The sequence below is a fragment of the Antechinus flavipes genome, chromosome 6 (assembly GCF_016432865.1).
Source record: "Antechinus flavipes isolate AdamAnt ecotype Samford, QLD, Australia chromosome 6, AdamAnt_v2, whole genome shotgun sequence".
NCBI classification, from domain to species: domain Eukaryota; kingdom Metazoa; phylum Chordata; class Mammalia; order Dasyuromorphia; family Dasyuridae; genus Antechinus; species Antechinus flavipes.
Window position 1 is genome coordinate 260,383,573 of NC_067403.1, and position 17,898 is coordinate 260,401,470.

Genomic DNA, 17,898 nt, shown 5'->3' on the forward strand with positions numbered 1-17,898 from the left:
CTGGTACGGGGCGGCCGGGCCAGTCTGACGGGCCGTGAGAGCTCAAGACCAGGCAGGGGGTGGAAATCATGGCAAACAAGCAGCCCTGGCTAAGTGAGCGGTAATCAGGGGCTCTTGCCTGGCCAGGGCTCCTCTTATGGCTTCTACCAGCAGCAGCAACAACAAAACTGATGTGTTTGCAGTATTTTCAAGTTTGCAAAGTCCCCTGAGGGTCGAAAAGGGCCAGAGTGACTGAAGATGGCTGGGAGGAAGGAGGGACAGCAGAAAGCAGGAGTCCGTTTTATCTTTGGGAGGCAGTATTGCCCAGTGGAGAGAGCGCTGAAATGAGAATCCAAAGACCCCGGCCCTGTCACGCAGGTGTAATGCTGTGTCAGCCATTTCTCTGGGCCTCAGTTTCCTGACAGACAAAAATAAGAGTCGGGCTTAATGACTCCTAGGATCCCATCTAGTTCTCCATCAGCGATGCTCTGCTCTTGCGGGCATTCAGGGATCTGTTATGTAACCCTGGCAAAGCGGAATGAATTCTGGTCCTGGAGTCACAAGACTCCACTCCCGCTCCTGGCAGTTAGTAGTCATGTCCTTAGGTTTTAATCACTCTGTCCCTCTGGGCCAGTTTGTTCACCTTTACAACAACAGCAAGTTACCCGGCCCGGCCCTTGGAGTCGATGACAACCCGTGAAGTGTTCTCTGTGATCCTTAAAACATCAGAGAATGGCAGCCCCGAGCCTCGAAATGGGCACGAGGGAAGTTGTCTCAAACGGGCATCGGGAGCCGTTGCCAAGGCTCCCTCCTGGGAGCGCTGCCCCAGCCTTCCCGCAAAGGCCAGCCCCGGATGGCGAGCCGACAGCTTTGGGATCGGCCGCCGGGACGGCCAGCAGCTGCCCGAAGCAGCCGGGGACTGAGACATGGCAGGAGAAGTTAGTGCCCACGGGGGAGAAGCCCCAGAGAGCGGCAAGCAAGCCCGTAGTCGGAGGCCGTCCCAGGGCGAGGGGGGCTTTGACTGCAGAGCTAGCGGCTCTGGAAACTCCCGGGGTGAAGGGGGCAGCTCCTCAGGGCACAGCAGTGCCCAGCTTTAAGGCCCGCCCTCATTCTATGCCCAGCGCTCCCTCCATGAGCTCAGGATCCTGCTGCTCACCCGGCACCACCCACAGGTGGATGTAGGAGGCAAAGCAGAGACAAAAACGGAGCCCCGGAGTCCCAAGGATTCAGTGTGGGGAAATTCTGTGCTCGGCGGGGGCCAAGAACATGGGCAGGAGCCGGGCCAGAGGCTGAGAAGTCAGGGCCCAGCCGGGGAGGCCGACTGCTGGTCCGTGCCAGGCTCAGCAACAGTGGGCAGCCCTACGGGGACCCACCAGAGCCCTGCTCTGTGGCTTCAGGCGAATTCGGCAAAAATCTGCTGCTGGGGCTGGGGAAATGGAGGAGGCCCTGGGGAAGGGGGGGTCTCAAGAGTGCTGTGTGCCAAGGGTGTGCACTTCCCCTCACGACGGACGGCACAGTGACCCATCTCTCACTTAAAACAAAACCTTCTCTGATGACAGCGCTCCTGGCCCTGAAGAGCAAGCCTGGGAACTTCAGGCTCCAGCCCTTCTTTGTTTCCAACCATTTATTCCCACTGATTAACCCTCATTCGCCACATAAGGGAGTGTTGCTTCAGCTCTTCTCCAAAGGATCCAAAAAATGAGTGACAATTGTTCTAAGGGAATGGCAGGGCTGGGAGGGAGCTTAGAACAGGGAATGGCAGGGCTGGGAGGGAGCTTAGAACAGGGAATGGCAGGGCGGAGAAGGAGCTTAGAACAGGGAATGTCAGGGCTGGGAGGGAGCTTAGAACAGGGAATGGCAGGGCGGGGAGGGAGCTTAGAACAGGGGATGTCAGGGCTGGGAGAGAGCTTAGAACAGGGAATGTCAGGGCGGGGAGGGAGCTTAGAACAGGGGATGTCAGGGCGGGGAGAGAGCTTAGAACAGGGAATGTCAGGGCGGGGAGGGAGCTTAGAACAGGGGATGTCAGGGCTGGGAGAGAGCTTAGAACAGGGAATGTCAGGGCTGGGAGGGAGCTTAGAACAGGGAATGGCAGGGCGGAGAAGGAGCTTAGAACAGGGAATGTCAGGGCTGGAAGGGAGCTTAGAACAGGGGATATCAGAGCTGGGAGGGAGCTTAGAACAGGGAATGGCAGGGCGGGGAGGGAGCTTAGAACAGGGGTATCAGGGCTGGAAGGGAGCTTAGAACAGGGGATGTCAGGGCTGGGAGGAATTTTATAACAGGGAATGGCAGGGCTCTTTCCCCAACCCTAAAATACTTTGTTCACTTTGTATCTATTTTTATTTACTTATCTGGATACTTAGTTTCTAGTAGAATGTAACTTCCTTGTGGGCAGGGATGATTTCAGTCTTGTCTTTGTATCTCCAGAATTCGGAACAGGTTCTGCTATTTGCCACGTGAGTAACGATATTTACTAAAAAGGAAGCTGCTATTGTCATCTCCCACCCATTCCCTACATTGGTCACTAGGTTACTAAATGCCTATTTTGTCGGAAGGCAAAAGGAGCAAAAATAACAACAAAACAACCCAAACCTTGGGCGTTTAGCCTCAGGGAGATCCCATCCCCGCCCGTCCCTCCAGCTTCAAACTTTTAGGAATAACGAACCAAGTGATCCAAACTCTCATCTATGTGCAGCATGGACAGTGAGCATTCATGGGCTCCAGATGTTAACTCTGAGATACTTAAGGAAAGGGGAAAAAAGGAACCAAAGGAACATGAACTGACTTATTTGTGGGCTTCTCTGCTCTAATCCCAGTGAAATGCTGCGCGGTGTCCAGGGGTAGCTCACGTCCTGCTCTGTCGCGGTAGCTCTAGATACTCTAGATACTCCAAGCATGGGAACGAACGGGTCCCTCACCTGCTGAGGTTCCTGTGTGCCCCCCACAGCCCACCCTCATGCTCCCTCCTATGTCTGGGAGCTCACAAACACACATTTCTCCTGACTCACTCGCCACCCATCAGGTTTTCTTTCCTCAAGTTTTAAGTCCTTTACGACAGAAAACCACCTCGGACTCTTCACAGAACGGGGAGAGGGAGGGATTCCTAGTCCATTTAGTCCGCTCCCCCCCACACATCTCAACCAGGATTCCGTTCTCTGACAGCCCTGACAAAGGGTCACCAAGTCCTGCTCTGAGGATATCCGGGGAAGGGTCACCCCCTGCCCTACCAAAGCAGCCCGTTCCTCTTAAGGAGGCTTTCCACCAATCCTAAATCAGCTTCACTGAAACTTCTCTCCATTGTCCTTTGCTTCCCAATCACACAAGAACAGATCTGTGCAGCAGCTGGCCAATAAAATGAATGACAACAATGGTCAGCCCTTAGGAAGTTCTTTAAAGATCCCCTGCAAGAGAGGTTATTCCCATTCTACAGCTCAGAAGACTGAGGCTCATCCAGGATGACACTGACTTATTCACGACCACGCTTTGGGAACAGCCTTTCATCTCTCCATACTTTCCATATAACCTCTGGTCTGTCTGCTCTGTCTCTCTCTCTCTCCTTTCTTTTTTGATCACTCTTTCCCTTCCTCCCTCTCAATAATACATGTAAATACATACATTCAAACATACTAACGTCCGGGGTGAGTGCTGGACCAGTTCCCGTTACCATTAATTCTCCCTCATTCAACAGGTTCATGGTGGGGAAGTCAGTGCAAACCCAGAGCATTTTTAATTAAATCAGAATTTTTAAACTCATTTTACAACTGACAAACCCAGACCCAAAGGAGCCATTTACCCAAAGCCAGTAAGACTGGAAGAATCTGAACTCTGGGCTTCCTAATGACAAGCACAGGGACACTCAGAAGTCCTATGTCCAGGGGGCAGATTTGCCGACGGTGTGGGACGCCCACCAGCCCTGCTCCAAATCCCACCCCCAAGCAGGGCGTCTACGAGGGGCCCGGTCAGTCCGCGGCAGGCACAAGCGCCCTCAGCCCCCGCGGGGCTCACGGGTACCAGGAGACAGCCGGGGCCCCCCTGCCTGGGCCAAGCCGCCCACAAAGCCGAGCTGACTTAACGGCCCGCTCTTTCTCGAGGGGAAGAGGGCAGGCGAGAGCCTTGTGGGCATGGGTAGAACTGAATCGACAAGTATTTACCAAGTGCCTACTGTGTGCCCTTGGGCACGGTACCGGGCGTCCAGGCGGCACAGCGGACGCGGCCCTGCACCCAGGCCTGAAGCCGCTTGCTAGTTCTAGAGCTCTGGGCAACTCAATCCTATTTACCTCAGTTTCCTCATCTATAAAACGAGATGGGGAAGGAAACGGCAAACTGCTACAGGCTCTCTGCCGGGAAAACCCAAACGGGGTCAGGAAGAACCACACGCGAATGGAAATGATTGAACGGCGACAATTATGTGCCAGGCGCCCGAGCGCTCACAAAGTGGTCCCCGCCTCCAGGGAGGCTCAGGAAAGGAGGCCATCGAGAGATCCAGGGAGGCCGCCGAGGGGAGACGGAAGGTGGGAGACGGAAGGGGGAGCAGCTTCTGCAGAAGGAGGGAGAAGGCAGAGAAAGAACTGGAGAGGTGAGAAGGAGCACGGCCTAGGCACTGGGGGCGGGATTGTAAAGGCCTGGGAGATGGAGCACGAGAAAGCAAGGGGCCCAATGGAGCAGGGTCACGGTGGGAGGTGGGGCTGGTGCCACAGAGGTAAGAGGGAGACGGAGGAGGAAGGACAGTCAGACCTTCACTTCAGGATGGTCACTGGCTCAGGGGGTCAGCATGTGTCGCCATGCTGGGAGCTTCCTGCCAACGGGGCAGCCCCTAAACCACAATGTCTACTTAGAGGCTCAGAGCTCAGACTTAACCTCCCCCTCCTGGGGCGATTCTGGACTCTGCCCAGCCTGGGGGCAACCTCACAGACCAGCTTCGCCCCCTCTGCCGGGCAGCAGCCAGGCCTGCAGATAATTGGTGGACCCTGATCCCCCATTTTGTCTCCCACTCTCTTTCCAGCTCCTCTCTAGAGACTGTTTTCCCCACTGAAATGTCAGCTCTCTGAGGGGAAGCACTTCGGAATTTGCCTCTATTTGTACCCTCAGTGCTGAGCACATTATAAAGGCTGGCATGCACCAAGCGCTTAATAAATGCTCATTCATTGGGTGTCTGCTTCGACTTGTTTCCTCAGTGCTAGGCACAATATAAAGGCTGGCATGCACCAAGGGCCTAATAAATGCTCACTCCCTCTGTCTGTCTGTGTGTCTGTCATCCCCCCCCATCCCCGCTTTTCTGAGTAGCTCATGCCTGATTCCACCCCCCTGACCCCGGCAAGCCCCAGGGAGGGGCCCAAAGCTGCCCCCGACAGGGATTGGGGGGGGTGGACTCCGGGATTCATCCCCATTCACATGAACACAAACCAATCCCCCCTACACACACACATATGTACCCGCCCCTTCCCTTCCCTTCCCCCCCAGGCTCTCACAGAACAGGAAACACCTGACCCTCCTCCCCTCCCCCATGGCCCCCTGGCACAAAGATGAAGGAGATGCCCCCGGGCTCCATCCCCTGCCAAGGCTCAGGAGCCACTTTAGCCTTGGATCCAGGAGAGTGGAAATGTCTCCCTTGGGGTGGGCGCTGCCTCGGGGACTGAGGGCCCCTGGGATTCCCGCCTCCAGGTCTCCTGCGCCCCCCAGGGATTCTGGCTCCAAGCGCCAACCTTGGGCTCAGGGTGGGCTGCCCGGGCTCTCCTGGCCAGGGGAGAAAGGGACCGGGCTGGCTGGGCAGGGCTGAGGGCCTCCTGCCCTCCCTATACTTGCTGCAGACTTCAGGGCAGTGAGGGCCCCTCCTGGCAGCGCCCAGCCCGGGGAGGGCACGGCTGTGCCCCTGCAGCCTCCGAGGAGGCCCTCGGCTTGCCCTCCAGGTCACACACGCGAGAAAGCGAATCCCGAGAACGGCCGCCCTCCTTCCCCCAACCCTCATGCAGCCACCGGGGTCCCAGGGAGAAAGCACGAAAGGGGGGCAGAAGGAAGGGACACCGCTAAGACCAAAGGCCGAGGATTGGGAGCTGGAAGGCGAGGTCGAGACCGTCCCACCCGGTCATTGCACAGACGCCTTCACTGAGGCCCCGGGGGGGGGGGGGCGGGGGGGTGACAGCTGGGACAGAGCCACAGCTTCGATTCCTTCCTCACCCCCACCTCAAAGTGCCCCCTCCCCCCACTGGCCTGAGCTAGAAACATCTTCATTACACTCTCCCAGCAAGGAGGCCCTGTGAGGGACCAGTTCAGATCCCAGCTGTCCTACCTGAGTGACCCCATGCAGCCCTCCCAAATGCCCCCCACCAAGGTTTGGGTCTCAGTTTCCTCCTCTAAAAGATGGGGAGCGGCAGGAGGGGGTCTCTCAGGTCCCTTCCACTTCAAGGCCCCAGAATGCCTCGGGGAGGCTTCGGTGGCTTCAGCAGCCCCGGCGGGAGGCAGGAAACTGCACCAAGAAATCATTAGGAGAGATTTGTCAACAAGTGGAACGGAAGCGAGCCGGCCGGAGCCTGACCCGCAGCTACCCCCGAAACCTTGGCATCTGGCTCTACGGGCATTAAGGGGCGGGGCCCCAGAGTCACCTGAGGTGCCGCTGCGGCGCGGGCGGGACTTGCTGCTGCCTCCTGGCATCTTCCGCGAGCCGGTTCAGCGACGGGGAGCGGCTGCGAGGCCCCGGCGTGTAGCTCCCGATGGTTTTCACTGTGCCATTTGGGTTGCCCTGCATCTGCTGCAGGAGCTGGGGCGAAAGGCTGCGGTGGGAGGAGGCCGAGGAGCACACGGACCACTCGGGGAGATTGTTCACGTTGAGGTTGTTGTCACTGTTGGAGCGCAGCAGGACGCGGGGGGCCGCCAGCGTGCTCGGGGGTCTCCGCCGCCGGTTCGAGTACGTCGGGGCCTCTCTGAATGGCACTGGATAACGGGAGAGAAAAAGAGGGAGAAAGCGTGGTGAGCAACCCGGCGCCGTCCCAGCCTGTGGACTCAGTAAGACCTGGGTTCAGCTACTGACTGTGTGACCTTGGCAATGCATTTTCACTTGGGGGGGGTCGATTCTCTCATATTGGAAATAAGGATTGGACTTGAGGGTCTCTGAGCTGCCTTCAAGTTCTAAACAAGAGATTCTCTCAAAGGAGTTTTCTTTTCAAAAAAAGAAGAGAAGGTTATTACTCCCTTTGCTGGCTCAAAGTTACCAAGTATTGTGGTTCAACAATCATCTTCCCATCCACCCATCTATACATCCATCCACCCATCCATTCACAAGTCCATCCACCTACCCATCTATCCGACCACCTACCTATCCATCCAACCACCTACCCAACCATCCATCCACCCACCCACTCATCCACCCATCTATACATCCATCCACCCTTCCATTCACAAATCCATCCATCCACCTACCCATCTATCTGACCACCTACCTATCCATCCAACCATTTACCCATCTAGCCATCAAACCACCTAGCCATCTATCCGACCACCTACCCACCCACTCACCTACCCATCTATACATCCATCTACCCATCCACCCATCCACCCATCCACCCATCCACCCATCCACCCATCCACCCATCCATTCACAAGTCCATCCACCTACCCATCTATACATCCATCCACCCTTCCATTCACAAATCCATCCATCCATCTGGCCACCTACCCATCTAACCATTCAACCATCTTCCCATCCACCCAACTATCCATCTATCCATCCATCCACCCACCCACCTACCCAGCCAGCCATCCACTCACCCACCCATCCATCTATCCGTCCATTCATCCAACCACTCATCCATTCAACATGCATTCGGCACCTACTATTCAGCCCTGGGGATGCAAAGATTATTTTTAACAACACACTCTCCCAGGGGTCACAAAATTTGGGGGGGAAGAGCTCCAGGTTGGGGAAAATCTTTTCCCTCCCATCCTGCATTGGAAATTGCAGATCTCCTCCATTGTTCCAGGCAGAAAAGGTCTCTTTCTTTCAGAAGGCAGCCTTGCAAGTACTGGAATCAGCTATGGCGCCCCCGCCTATCTTCCTATTGCCCAGTTTTCTCTTCTTCAGGCTAACAAAATCCCTTGATCCCTCGTCATGAAACCCCATCTGGGGGCAGTGAGAGGGCCCTGGATTTGGTTCACACTTATGCTCTGCCACTTAATACCTTGGGATCTTGGATATGTCATTTCCCTACTCCAGCCTCAGTTCACTTCTCGTGAAATAAGGGCGTTAAATTTGGCTTCCTCAAGGTCTTCCAACCCCAAAGCTGTGATTCTGTTATCTCAGAGCCTCTTAAGAGCCTGGTCACCTTCCTCCGGACCCCTACACTTTAGCCATGTCCTTTATCAGATGGCGCTCCAAACGGGATTGTGTCTTCATGAGGACTTGACCAGAACTGAGCAGAACAGCAGAATTAGAGCTGGCTGAGACCTTAGAGGTCATCTCACTGAAGTCTCCCAAGTGGGGAAACTGAGACACAGAGAATGGTGGAACCTGAAACCACCTCCTCTTCCCCAGCCCGCTACTTCATAGCTACAAATCTGGTCAGCTCTGCTCACTTTTGCTCATCTGTAAAATGGGGAGAGAACATCTACCCCTTTCCTCACAAGGCGCATGAAAATCAAAGAAAGCCACTCTTTTTGTTCCCGTGCTCAGTTCTCCTACTCTTCATGAAGTTGTGAACCAACTTTCCTCGGGGATTTCTTGGCAAGGCGACTGGATTGGTTTGCCATTTCCTTCTCTAGTGGATTAACAGGGCAAAGGTTAAATGACTTGTCCACATGACACAGGGAGTAAGTATCTGAGCCTCAACTTGAACTTGGGCCCTCCTGTCTCTAGATCCAGTGCTCTATCCACTAAGCCAACTAGCGGCTACCTGGGTAACACATACAAGCATAAAATGATGGATAATGGAATTATTAGAAACTGTAAAATAAAATAAATAAAATCAAAATCAAAAACATCTGCCTAAAGCCAGACCTTCCCCTCCTGAGACATTTTAGGAAAATGCATTTCCAGTCAACCTTAGCTCATTTGATGGGAATTTATCTCCTCACTCTTGTGAAAGGAAAAGGAGGTGGGAGGAGCCTACACAGAAAAAAAAAATCTTTGAAGAGATTTTATTTAAAAAAAAAAAAAAGGTGAACTCAATTTATGGCTCTGGGCAGGAAGATGTGATTTTTTTTTAAACATTTCTGCTTAATAGAAGAACGCTAGAGATAAAATTGGCGTTTTAGAAATCCAGAATTAATACCCTTTAAAATCTGTTACCCAGACACAGAAGCTAAGCAGGGCAGTCTGGGAGCTCCTGTGCTGGAGCCCATCGCCAATGGGAACAACGGCTCTCCTCCCTCGGTGGGCACATATTAGTGGAAAGACTCTCCCCTCACCCCAGGGCCATTCCTTAGAACCTGGGGAGGAAGAACCCAAAGGCGCAAATCTGGATCACTGAAGAGATGCTCAATTATCCCACCAGCAAATCTGGATGACTTAAGAGGTGTTCCATTATCACACCATTGCAGAGGCAAATTTGCTCAGCTGTCAAGTGATCATCGAGACTCAACTCCCAAGGCCAGAGTGCTCGAGGACCTGGGTTCAGATGCTGCCCCTATTCCCCATTCTGAGACACTTTCTCAATTATAAAATAAAAGAACTGGGTGGAAGATTCTATTATGATCCAGTGGCAAGGCTGGGCAGAAGGAAAGCAACAAAGAAATAAGCATTTAACCGAGTGTGTAGCCGGGACTGGGCTAACCACGTTACAAAAATCTCATTTAATCCTTCCAATCTTTTCGGGGAGGGAAGCAGTCTTCTAATCCTTAGTTTATAATTGAGGAAACTAGGAGTTAAATGGCTTCCCAAGGGGTCACAGAACTAGGAAGTATCTCAAGCTGAATTGGATTTCAGGTCTTCTTGCCTTCGGGCGCAGCAGTTTACCCACTGTACCCCTGGGGGGCTCTAACCAGCTCTACAATGCCAATTGTATCTCTTCCCGTCCTCACAATAACCATTCCAGGTAAGTGCCATTAACAACTCCATTTTACAGTTGAGGAAATTAAAGCAAGACAGAGTGACTTGTCTAGGGTCACACAGAGAGTAAATGTCAAGGCTAGATTTTAACTCGGGTCTTCTGGACCCCAGTGCCCAATGCTCTGTCCAGTGCGCTACCCGCTGCCTCCTCTCCTGCGACTTTCTGAACTGGAACCATTCCTTGCTGTTTGATCTGGAGGTCCAGGACATCAGGGAGATGCTGCCAGGACATGTGAGTGGATTTAAGTGAGGGAGGACTGGGCAAGGTCACCTTTGACCTCTCCCCTCCAGTCACCTGGGTCCAATGGCCAGAGAGAGACCAGGACGAGTGGAGAGGGCCCTGGATGCAGTGGGGACCGTGGTCTTTTTAAGCTAAGGTCTTCCACAAGTCTCAGTCTGACGGAGGCAACACCCATTCGTGATTCAGGCGAAGTAGCAACTGAGGAAAGAATCTTCTCTTTAGCTTACTCCAAAAAAAAAAAATCTAAATAAATAAGTGGATGAATGGCTCTAGAAGGGGAAGACCCACAAGCAGGCACCCTAGAGGTCAATCAGTACAACACCCCCATTTAACAGATGAGAAAACTGAGATCCAGAGAGCTGAAGCCATGATTGCCCTGTCACCAAGAGAGCTGGGATTCCCACTCAGTTCTCCTTCTGCTAATGTCAAACCTGGTTCAGCTCCTTATTCCTTCACGGCCTTGAGCAAGGCACAATCTTCCTATACCTCAGTTTCCTCATCTGTGAAATGGGCTGGATGAGCTCTAAGATACTTTCCCAGTTCTATGGTCCTGGGGACAGTCTCGGTCCCCTCTGTTTCTATGTACTGTGACTTTCCATAAAACTTGAGTCTGGGGAGGGAGGGGGCTGCCCACTCCCACTTGACTTATTTTCAGTTTGCAGTGCATCTAGACCTCAGAATTCCTGATCTGACCATTTGAATAATGCCAGTGATGGGGAGCTCACTACCTCTCAAGGTCCTCTTTCTTTTCTTAGACAGTGCTCATTCTTCTTAGACAAGGTTCACTCTCGGGCTAATCTGAAATCAGGCTTCTTCGAAACCGCATGCGTTGGTTCTATTTCAATCAGATCCAGGATCTCTCTTCCCATTCACACAAATCCAGGTAATTCTATCGAAGAATGGTACTTTGTACTTGAGCCCCAGATTTTAAACTGTTTCATAAAACCCTGATCAAGGGCTAAGTCCCAGAAATGCCTCCTGGGGCTTTCTAGGACAGCACGCTGGATCCTCCAGGGGAGCCCACGTGCAGGGCTGCTTGAAATTGTGGGTCATTACCTAGCCGGTGCTATCTCTCGCCTCTCAGCCCTGGAACCCTCTGAAGCAAACTCACGAAGCAGCCGTGGAAGAGAGAGATGAGAGACGAGTCAAGAGCAAACAGGCTCTTCTCGCTCCTGGAGGAGGTGTGTTTACCCCCCAATTCCTCCCCTCCCCCCGGGCTTCCAAGCCTCCAGGAGTTCCTGGAATCCATCCACAAACTCCCAGCAGACAAGTGTACTTGGCCCTCTCTTCTGGACTGCCCCAAGAACAAGAGCACTGTCAATAAACGGGCCACAATAAAGGAGACAAAAATAAGTGTCCCTGAGAGAACGCGGGTCCAGAGAGGAGGATTTTTAATTTCTCCGATCCCAAGAACAGCCAAGGCAATTAAAATAAAAAAGGTTTGCGACGTCTCTACTGGCACCGACACACAAGGCCCGGTGTTGACAGTACTGCCTGGCAGCTTAATAGGCTAAAGGACTGAAATCGGGGAGGAATATGGAGCAGAGGAAAACAGGAAAGACACAAGAGTTTCTCAGGGCCAGTATGTTCTCATCTATTAATATGTTGGGACTAATTTTCCATGAGAACTTCATCGTTGTAAAGGAAACTCGTGTAAATGAGAACATTTACAGGCAATCCATCCATCCTCCCTCCATTCTTTCCTTCCTTCCCTTTTTCTTTTCTTCCCTCCTTCTTTCCTTCCTTCCTTCTTCCCTCTCTTTCTCTTTCTTCTTTCCTTCTCTTGCCCTTTTTTCCTTCCTTCCCTCCATCTTCTCTCCCTTTCTTCCTCTTTCCTTTCCTTCCTTCCTCCCTTTTTTCTTCCCTCCTCCCTCCTTCCTTCCTTCTTCTTTCCTTTCTTTCATTCATCCCTCTTTCTTCCCTCCCTCCCTTCCTCTTTCCTTCTTTCTTCCCTCCCTCCCTTTCTTCCTCTCTAAAGGGGATCTGTCTGTCATTTCACTGATGCTAATGGACTTCCACTGTGGAAACTCGGTCTACTTAAGCAGAATGGTGACCTGTCTTTAAGTTAGACTTAAGGGAATTCGTGCCCAGGCCCTGGGAGGTGAAGCTCCTCCCCAGTATTAAACGGTTCCCTGTGCTAATTGCACTCAGCTCCTATAATCACAGGTCTTGTTTGCCTGAGCCAGCCTTGGGTTCAAGGCTGGCCATCTTACCTCCATGTCACTTTCCTATCTCTTCCACCTGACAAGCTTAGGGAGAACGAGCATGAGGACTGCCTCTCCCTCACTTTCTCCCGGAGCCCAGCCCTTTTAGGAGCCCGAGATTTGGAAGTTAGGAGGGACTTCCCAGCTAGGCTTGGCCCAGCCCTTGGTCTAATGGAGGCGAGGAAGGAGGCCGCCCTCAAGGACCCAGCCAGCGCCGAATGCTGTGACTCCGAATGGTCCTCTCTCTCCAGGGCCCAGCTGGTGCAACACAACAATCCTTTTAATAGTGTACACACTTCAACGAGCAATAAAGGGCAGAGCACAATTTGGAAACACGAGGGAAATGCAAAGAAGCATCCGACTATTTCCTGGGGAGTTTTGCTCAGAATCAAGCTTTGATTAAATACAGCCGGTAAGCATTTTAAAATGGCACATCGGGGAAGTAATAGTCTCTCCAATTAAGCAATAGCTCAATCTTGCCCCTCCCCTCCCCCCACTCTCTCTGTTCCCGGCATGGGGGAAAGCGAGAGGGGCTGTTAGGCAGCAGACAATTTCCAGATCGGGTTCAACTTCCACTGGCGGTTTCCCAAAGCAAAATGGGGACAAAGGCAGGGAGCCTGCTCAAGGGACCATAGAGAGGGAGGGGACGGGCCAGTGGGGCCTGGATAGAAGTTTCTCAGACCTTTAAAGGACACGAGAAGGAACCTTTTTCCTGAATGAGTCAACCCGGGAATGGCTTTGGAAATCCAGAAGCGAGTGACCTTGAAATGTTGCAAAAGCTTGGCCGAAGAGACTAGAAGTTCTGCCCTGCTGATGCGTGATATTGAAGGGTAAGGGAAGGAGGAACAGCTCGTGGGGAGTTTCAATTGACCAAAAAATAGCTAAAAGTTTGAGGGTTTGTTTATTTTCATTCTCGATAGATGAGAACACGCTTGGTCATCCCAGAATTCCTTTAGTTCCTTTAGGAAATAAGGGACACAGCACTGGTGTCCACCTCTGCACAGGCAACTCTAGCCCAACGAGGCAAGGATCTTTTTCATCACCCCATGCTCTCAATGGACGCCTCAGCCTCTGAGAAGGAGCCCAGATCCTCAGCCGAGGGAGGCCTCTGGGAGACATTCACCCTCTCTCAGCGGCTCCTGCTTTGGAGGAGCATCACCCACCCTGGGCAGGAGCTCCTGGTGGGCTACATCAGAGACGCCATCCACTTCTTGGGGAAAATCAGCAAGATGGGCTACAGCTGTCCCCGGGGAAGGCGCCTCAATCTGCCTTGCCCTTGCCTTGCCCATGCCTGGGGAATCATCCTTTCTAGCCTAGATGACAGCACATGACATGGATGTCCTTGAGAAAGACGGATGGCGATTGGAGGAGGGGGGTGTCTATTAACGGAACACGGGGTGTCGGGGTCAGAAACACCTGGGTTCAAAGTCCCCTGAGGCTCTTGGGGGCTCTGAGGCTCAGTTTCCCCTTCTGGATGAGGAGATGACGGCAGCTACTTCACAAGCCTGCCATGAGCTGGAGCCTGCAAAGTTCTCAAAGCCCTATGGGAGCGTCAGCCATCCCTACCGAGAATCCCCGGCCACAGCTAGTACCAAGCACACCTTCCCGAAGGAGCCCCGGAGGGGCAGAGCAGAGGACGTGGGGACAAAGGCCACGGGAGAATCTGTCCCTGGCTAAGTGCCGGAAGCTCCAGAGGTTCAGCTTCCAGACCCCAGAGCAGAACCCACTCGGGCACACCTTGGCTGGAGCCTCCCGGCCCTTCCCCTCCGTTTTCAATAAAAGCCTCGGAGGCAGCCCACACTAAAGCTGGTCAGTCCCTGAATTCGGGAGAGGGAAAGGGAAGGGTAAGCGAGGAGCCCAGAGCCTCCTGACACTTCCTTGCCACAGCCACCCCTTCCCCCCAATTGCTGACATGGAAACATGGAAGATGCATGAAGAAACCCATCTGAAGAAAGGGCCTTTCCACGCTGCTCAGCTCCATGTTCCATGAGCCTCCTGCCTCTTCCTTCGGAGCTATTTTCCCTTCCTCATTTCCTGAGAAAAGAGCTTAGGGCTGGAGCCTTTTCCCGAGCCAACCCTTTCCCAGAACCCACTAAGTCCTCTCACTTCGGGGAGCAAGGCTCTTCTCGGATGGAGAAATCACTTAATGAGCAACGTCCACAAAAGGCAGATTTAGGGGCAAAAAAGATGAAAAACAGCCACTTTTCTGTCCCCAAATGATTAATATTCCACCCAACTGTTCCCCCCCCCCCTTTTTTTATTCCTGGCGATCTGCAAAGTGGAAGTGGGTGGGGATTTTCTTAGCTCCGTCTTACATGGGTTATTTATATTCCTTTCCACAATGAAAATCACCCGAGGTATGACAAGGAGCGGATGGACCCCGAGTCAGCGCTCCCTCCGGCCGAGTCCGGAGGCGGCTGGAACTCCAGCGCCCAGCCCAGCAAAAGCGGGAGAGCCGGGAGGCAGACGAGCCCCCGAGCCCTGAACCGTTGCCCGCGGCCGGTCCCCGGCCCCCCTTTCCGGCAGCCTTCCCCGGTCTCTCGGGGTGTCATTGGCCAGGCAAGGGAGCCCCGTTTAGGAACAATGCCCTCCCAGGTCCCCCCAAGCAGCCGGGAGGAAGCCGGGGCTGCGATTCCAGCCTCTACTTTGCCTTCTAAGTGAGATTCCCGCATGTGGAGCCCGGTGCTCCCGTCCCTCCCCGCAGGGACCCGGGCTGAGCCTTTCCCCTCCGCGGGGACCCGGGCTGAGCCGTCCAGCCGGCCCCGAGGAGTCTCCGGCCCCCCTGCCCCCGGCCCCGCTCGCGGCTCCTCCAGCACCTCCTTACCTTCCTTCTTTGTCAGGGCGCTTAACAAAGACTTCATGCTTGCTCCTTACTTTCCCAGCCGTCCCTGCACCACAGAGCCCGCTCGGCTGGCCACGAGACAACAGGGACCCCCCCAGGCTCCCAGGGCTCCTTCCGCCCGCCCCCTAACCGCGGCAGCAGGTTTCTGGGCACGGCGCGAGCTGGAGCCTGGCTGGGCACGCCAGCCCCAGCGCTCTGGCGACAAAGCCCACCCCATATTCTGTCTGTCAGCTGGGAGCCCGCCGTGCCGTGCCGGGCGGAGACTGGGGCCGCTTTCAAATCTCACTGTCTTTCACCGTCCCGGTCATGTGAGCTCGGCTAGAGCCTCGGAGACTAGACAGGGACCTGCTGGTGCAGGGCTCCCCGGGAGGAGCGGCCCCCGGGAAAGCGGCGCATCCCGCGGCAGGGCCGGGGACCGAGCCGCCGGGCGGCCCCGAGCGGCCGGCAGCTGGGGGGAAGCGGGGCGGGAAGGGCTCAGCCACACGGGCGGCGAGCGAGCCCTCCGCTGCGCCCTGGCTCCTGGGGGGCTCGGCAGAAAGAGCCCGACGAGGGAGGGTTTTCTTTAAACGAAAGAAAGAGCAGCCGTGGGGGCGGGGTGGGCTAGGGGTGGGGAAAGGGGTGGGAGTGCTTGGTGCGATTCGCCTGTCTGCGGAGAGGAAAAGTGCTGGAGGAAAGCACCAGCCACTACTTGAAGGGCGTCTGAGCCGCCGAGCGCCCAGGCAAAGCCGGCCCACGCAGCGGCCCGCCGTGACCCACATTCAGCGGGAGAGCCATCAGACACAGGCCACGGCCACTCGTGGCCGCGTCCCCGCGAGGCTGGGGGGGGGGCTCGTCTCCCCCTTCCCGAGAGAAATGGGAAAAGTCTCCGGAGATTCGGCCATTTCGGGGAGTGCTCTCCTCGAACACAAATGAACATCCCCAAGGCGGGTTTTAAAAAAAATCCCGGCCGCCCTCCACAAAGAGGAAGCCAGAAAGGGGCGTTCGGGGAGAGGGGCAGCGAGGAAGCGGGCGCTTAAGCCCGAGCCCCACAGACAAAGCCTGCGGGCTCCCGCATTCAGAGCCGGCGGGAAGAAAGGCTATGGGCCATCTGCATACGCCTCTGGGCTGAGGCGCTGACCCCAAACTTGAGCAGGATGGCCCCGGGGGGATGGCCCCGAGGGAGACGGCCCAGGGGACGCCCCGAGGGGGGAATGGTGGCCCGACACTGCAGCCCCCGGTGCCCGGCGGCGGCCCAGAGGGAGGGCCCCTCTCGGGGTCGCTAAGAGAACAACATCAGAAATAAACGTTTAAAAGGAGAAAGGGAAGGAAACACTTAGGGTTGGATTCCAGATGGCGACAAACTATGTGGCAAACGGAATGGGAAAGGGATGAGGCTGGGAAGGTACAGAGCCAAGATCTCCCCTCCTCCTTTTGTGGCACTGCGGGGGGAGGGGGACCACTTTGGGGGCCATGAAATCCCCCCTCTCCCATCCACGACTTCCTAAAACGAGCCACCGAATGGCTGAGGGTAAGCGCGGAGAGCGAGGACGCTGCCAGACAGCCAACGATTCCTCCTCTTCATTCCTCTCCATTTCGAATATTCCTGCTGCCTGCTGGCTGCCTGGATCCCACCCTTCGCCTCCCGCCATAAACTGGCCGCCTCCTATCCTTGCAGTTCCCTCCTTTAAAAACCCAGGGGCCCCCTTCCATCCTACTCCATCCCTCTCCTGCCAGAAATGATTTCCAGCTTTTTGGTCTTGATTTTCCATGTACTTACTTTTATGCTTATTATATTCTATCCTCCCCTCCCCCCATCGGGCAGCAAGTTTTCCACTTGGCTATCACTGTCGGCCATTAGCACATTGCCTGGTGTATTAGAGACCCTGGATAAATGCTTGTCAAAGTGAAAAAATCCACAATCACAGAAGGGTTGGAGTTCTGACATCGAGAAGTTGTTGCAGATTGCACTCTTCAGCTCCTTCACACTCCAGGCAAATGGAGCTACTCTCCATCTCCTGGACACGTGGGGACAGTTAAATCAATGTTCCCTGAAAGAAAAACACTTTGCTCCCTTCATCTCCTGTGTCTGAAACAGTCCCCACTGTCTCCATCAGCTTTGTGTCCTGACTGAAATCTTCCTCCCCTCCACAAAGTCTCCCATGATCCTCACTATCTCCATCAGCTTTGTGTCCTGACTGAAATCGTCCTCCCCTCCAGAAAGTCTCCCTGGATCCTCACTGTCTCCATCAGCTTTATGTCCTGACTGAAATCGTCCTCCCCTCCAGAAAGTCTTCCTGGATCCTCACTGTCTCCATCAGCTTTATGTCCTGGATGAAATCTTCTCCCTTCCAGAAAGTCTCCATCAGCTTTGTGTCCTGACTGAAATCGTCCTCCCCTCCAGAAAGTCTTCCTGGATCCCCACTGTCTCCATCAGCTTTGTGTCCTGACTGAAATCCTCCTCCCCTCCAGAAAGTCTCCCTGGATCCCCACTGTCTCCATCAGCTTTGTGTCCTGGCTGAAATCTTCTTCCCCTCCAGAAAGTCTCCCGTGGTCCTCACTGTCTCCATCAGCTTTGTGTCCTGACTGAAATCTTCCTCCCCTCCACAAAGTCTCCCGCGAT

The 17,898-nt window shown here is 54.4% G+C and overlaps 1 protein-coding gene across 5 annotated transcripts in view; it reads right to left on the reverse strand.

Moving 5' to 3' along the window:
- SHANK2 (SH3 and multiple ankyrin repeat domains 2) overlaps nt 1-17,898 on the reverse strand; it is a 483,554-nt gene that overhangs the window by 336,016 nt on the left and 129,640 nt on the right. For 3 of the 5 annotated variants that reach the window (XM_051965794.1, XM_051965793.1, XM_051965791.1), the window contains exon 10: nt 6,576-6,903. In XM_051965794.1, the coding sequence (XP_051821754.1) occupies nt 6,576-6,903 (328 nt within the window). Of the gene's footprint in view, nt 1-6,575; nt 6,904-15,281; nt 15,662-17,898 lie in introns of those variants that run through there. The other 2 variants (XM_051965795.1, XM_051965796.1) reach the window with 2 other exon arrangements.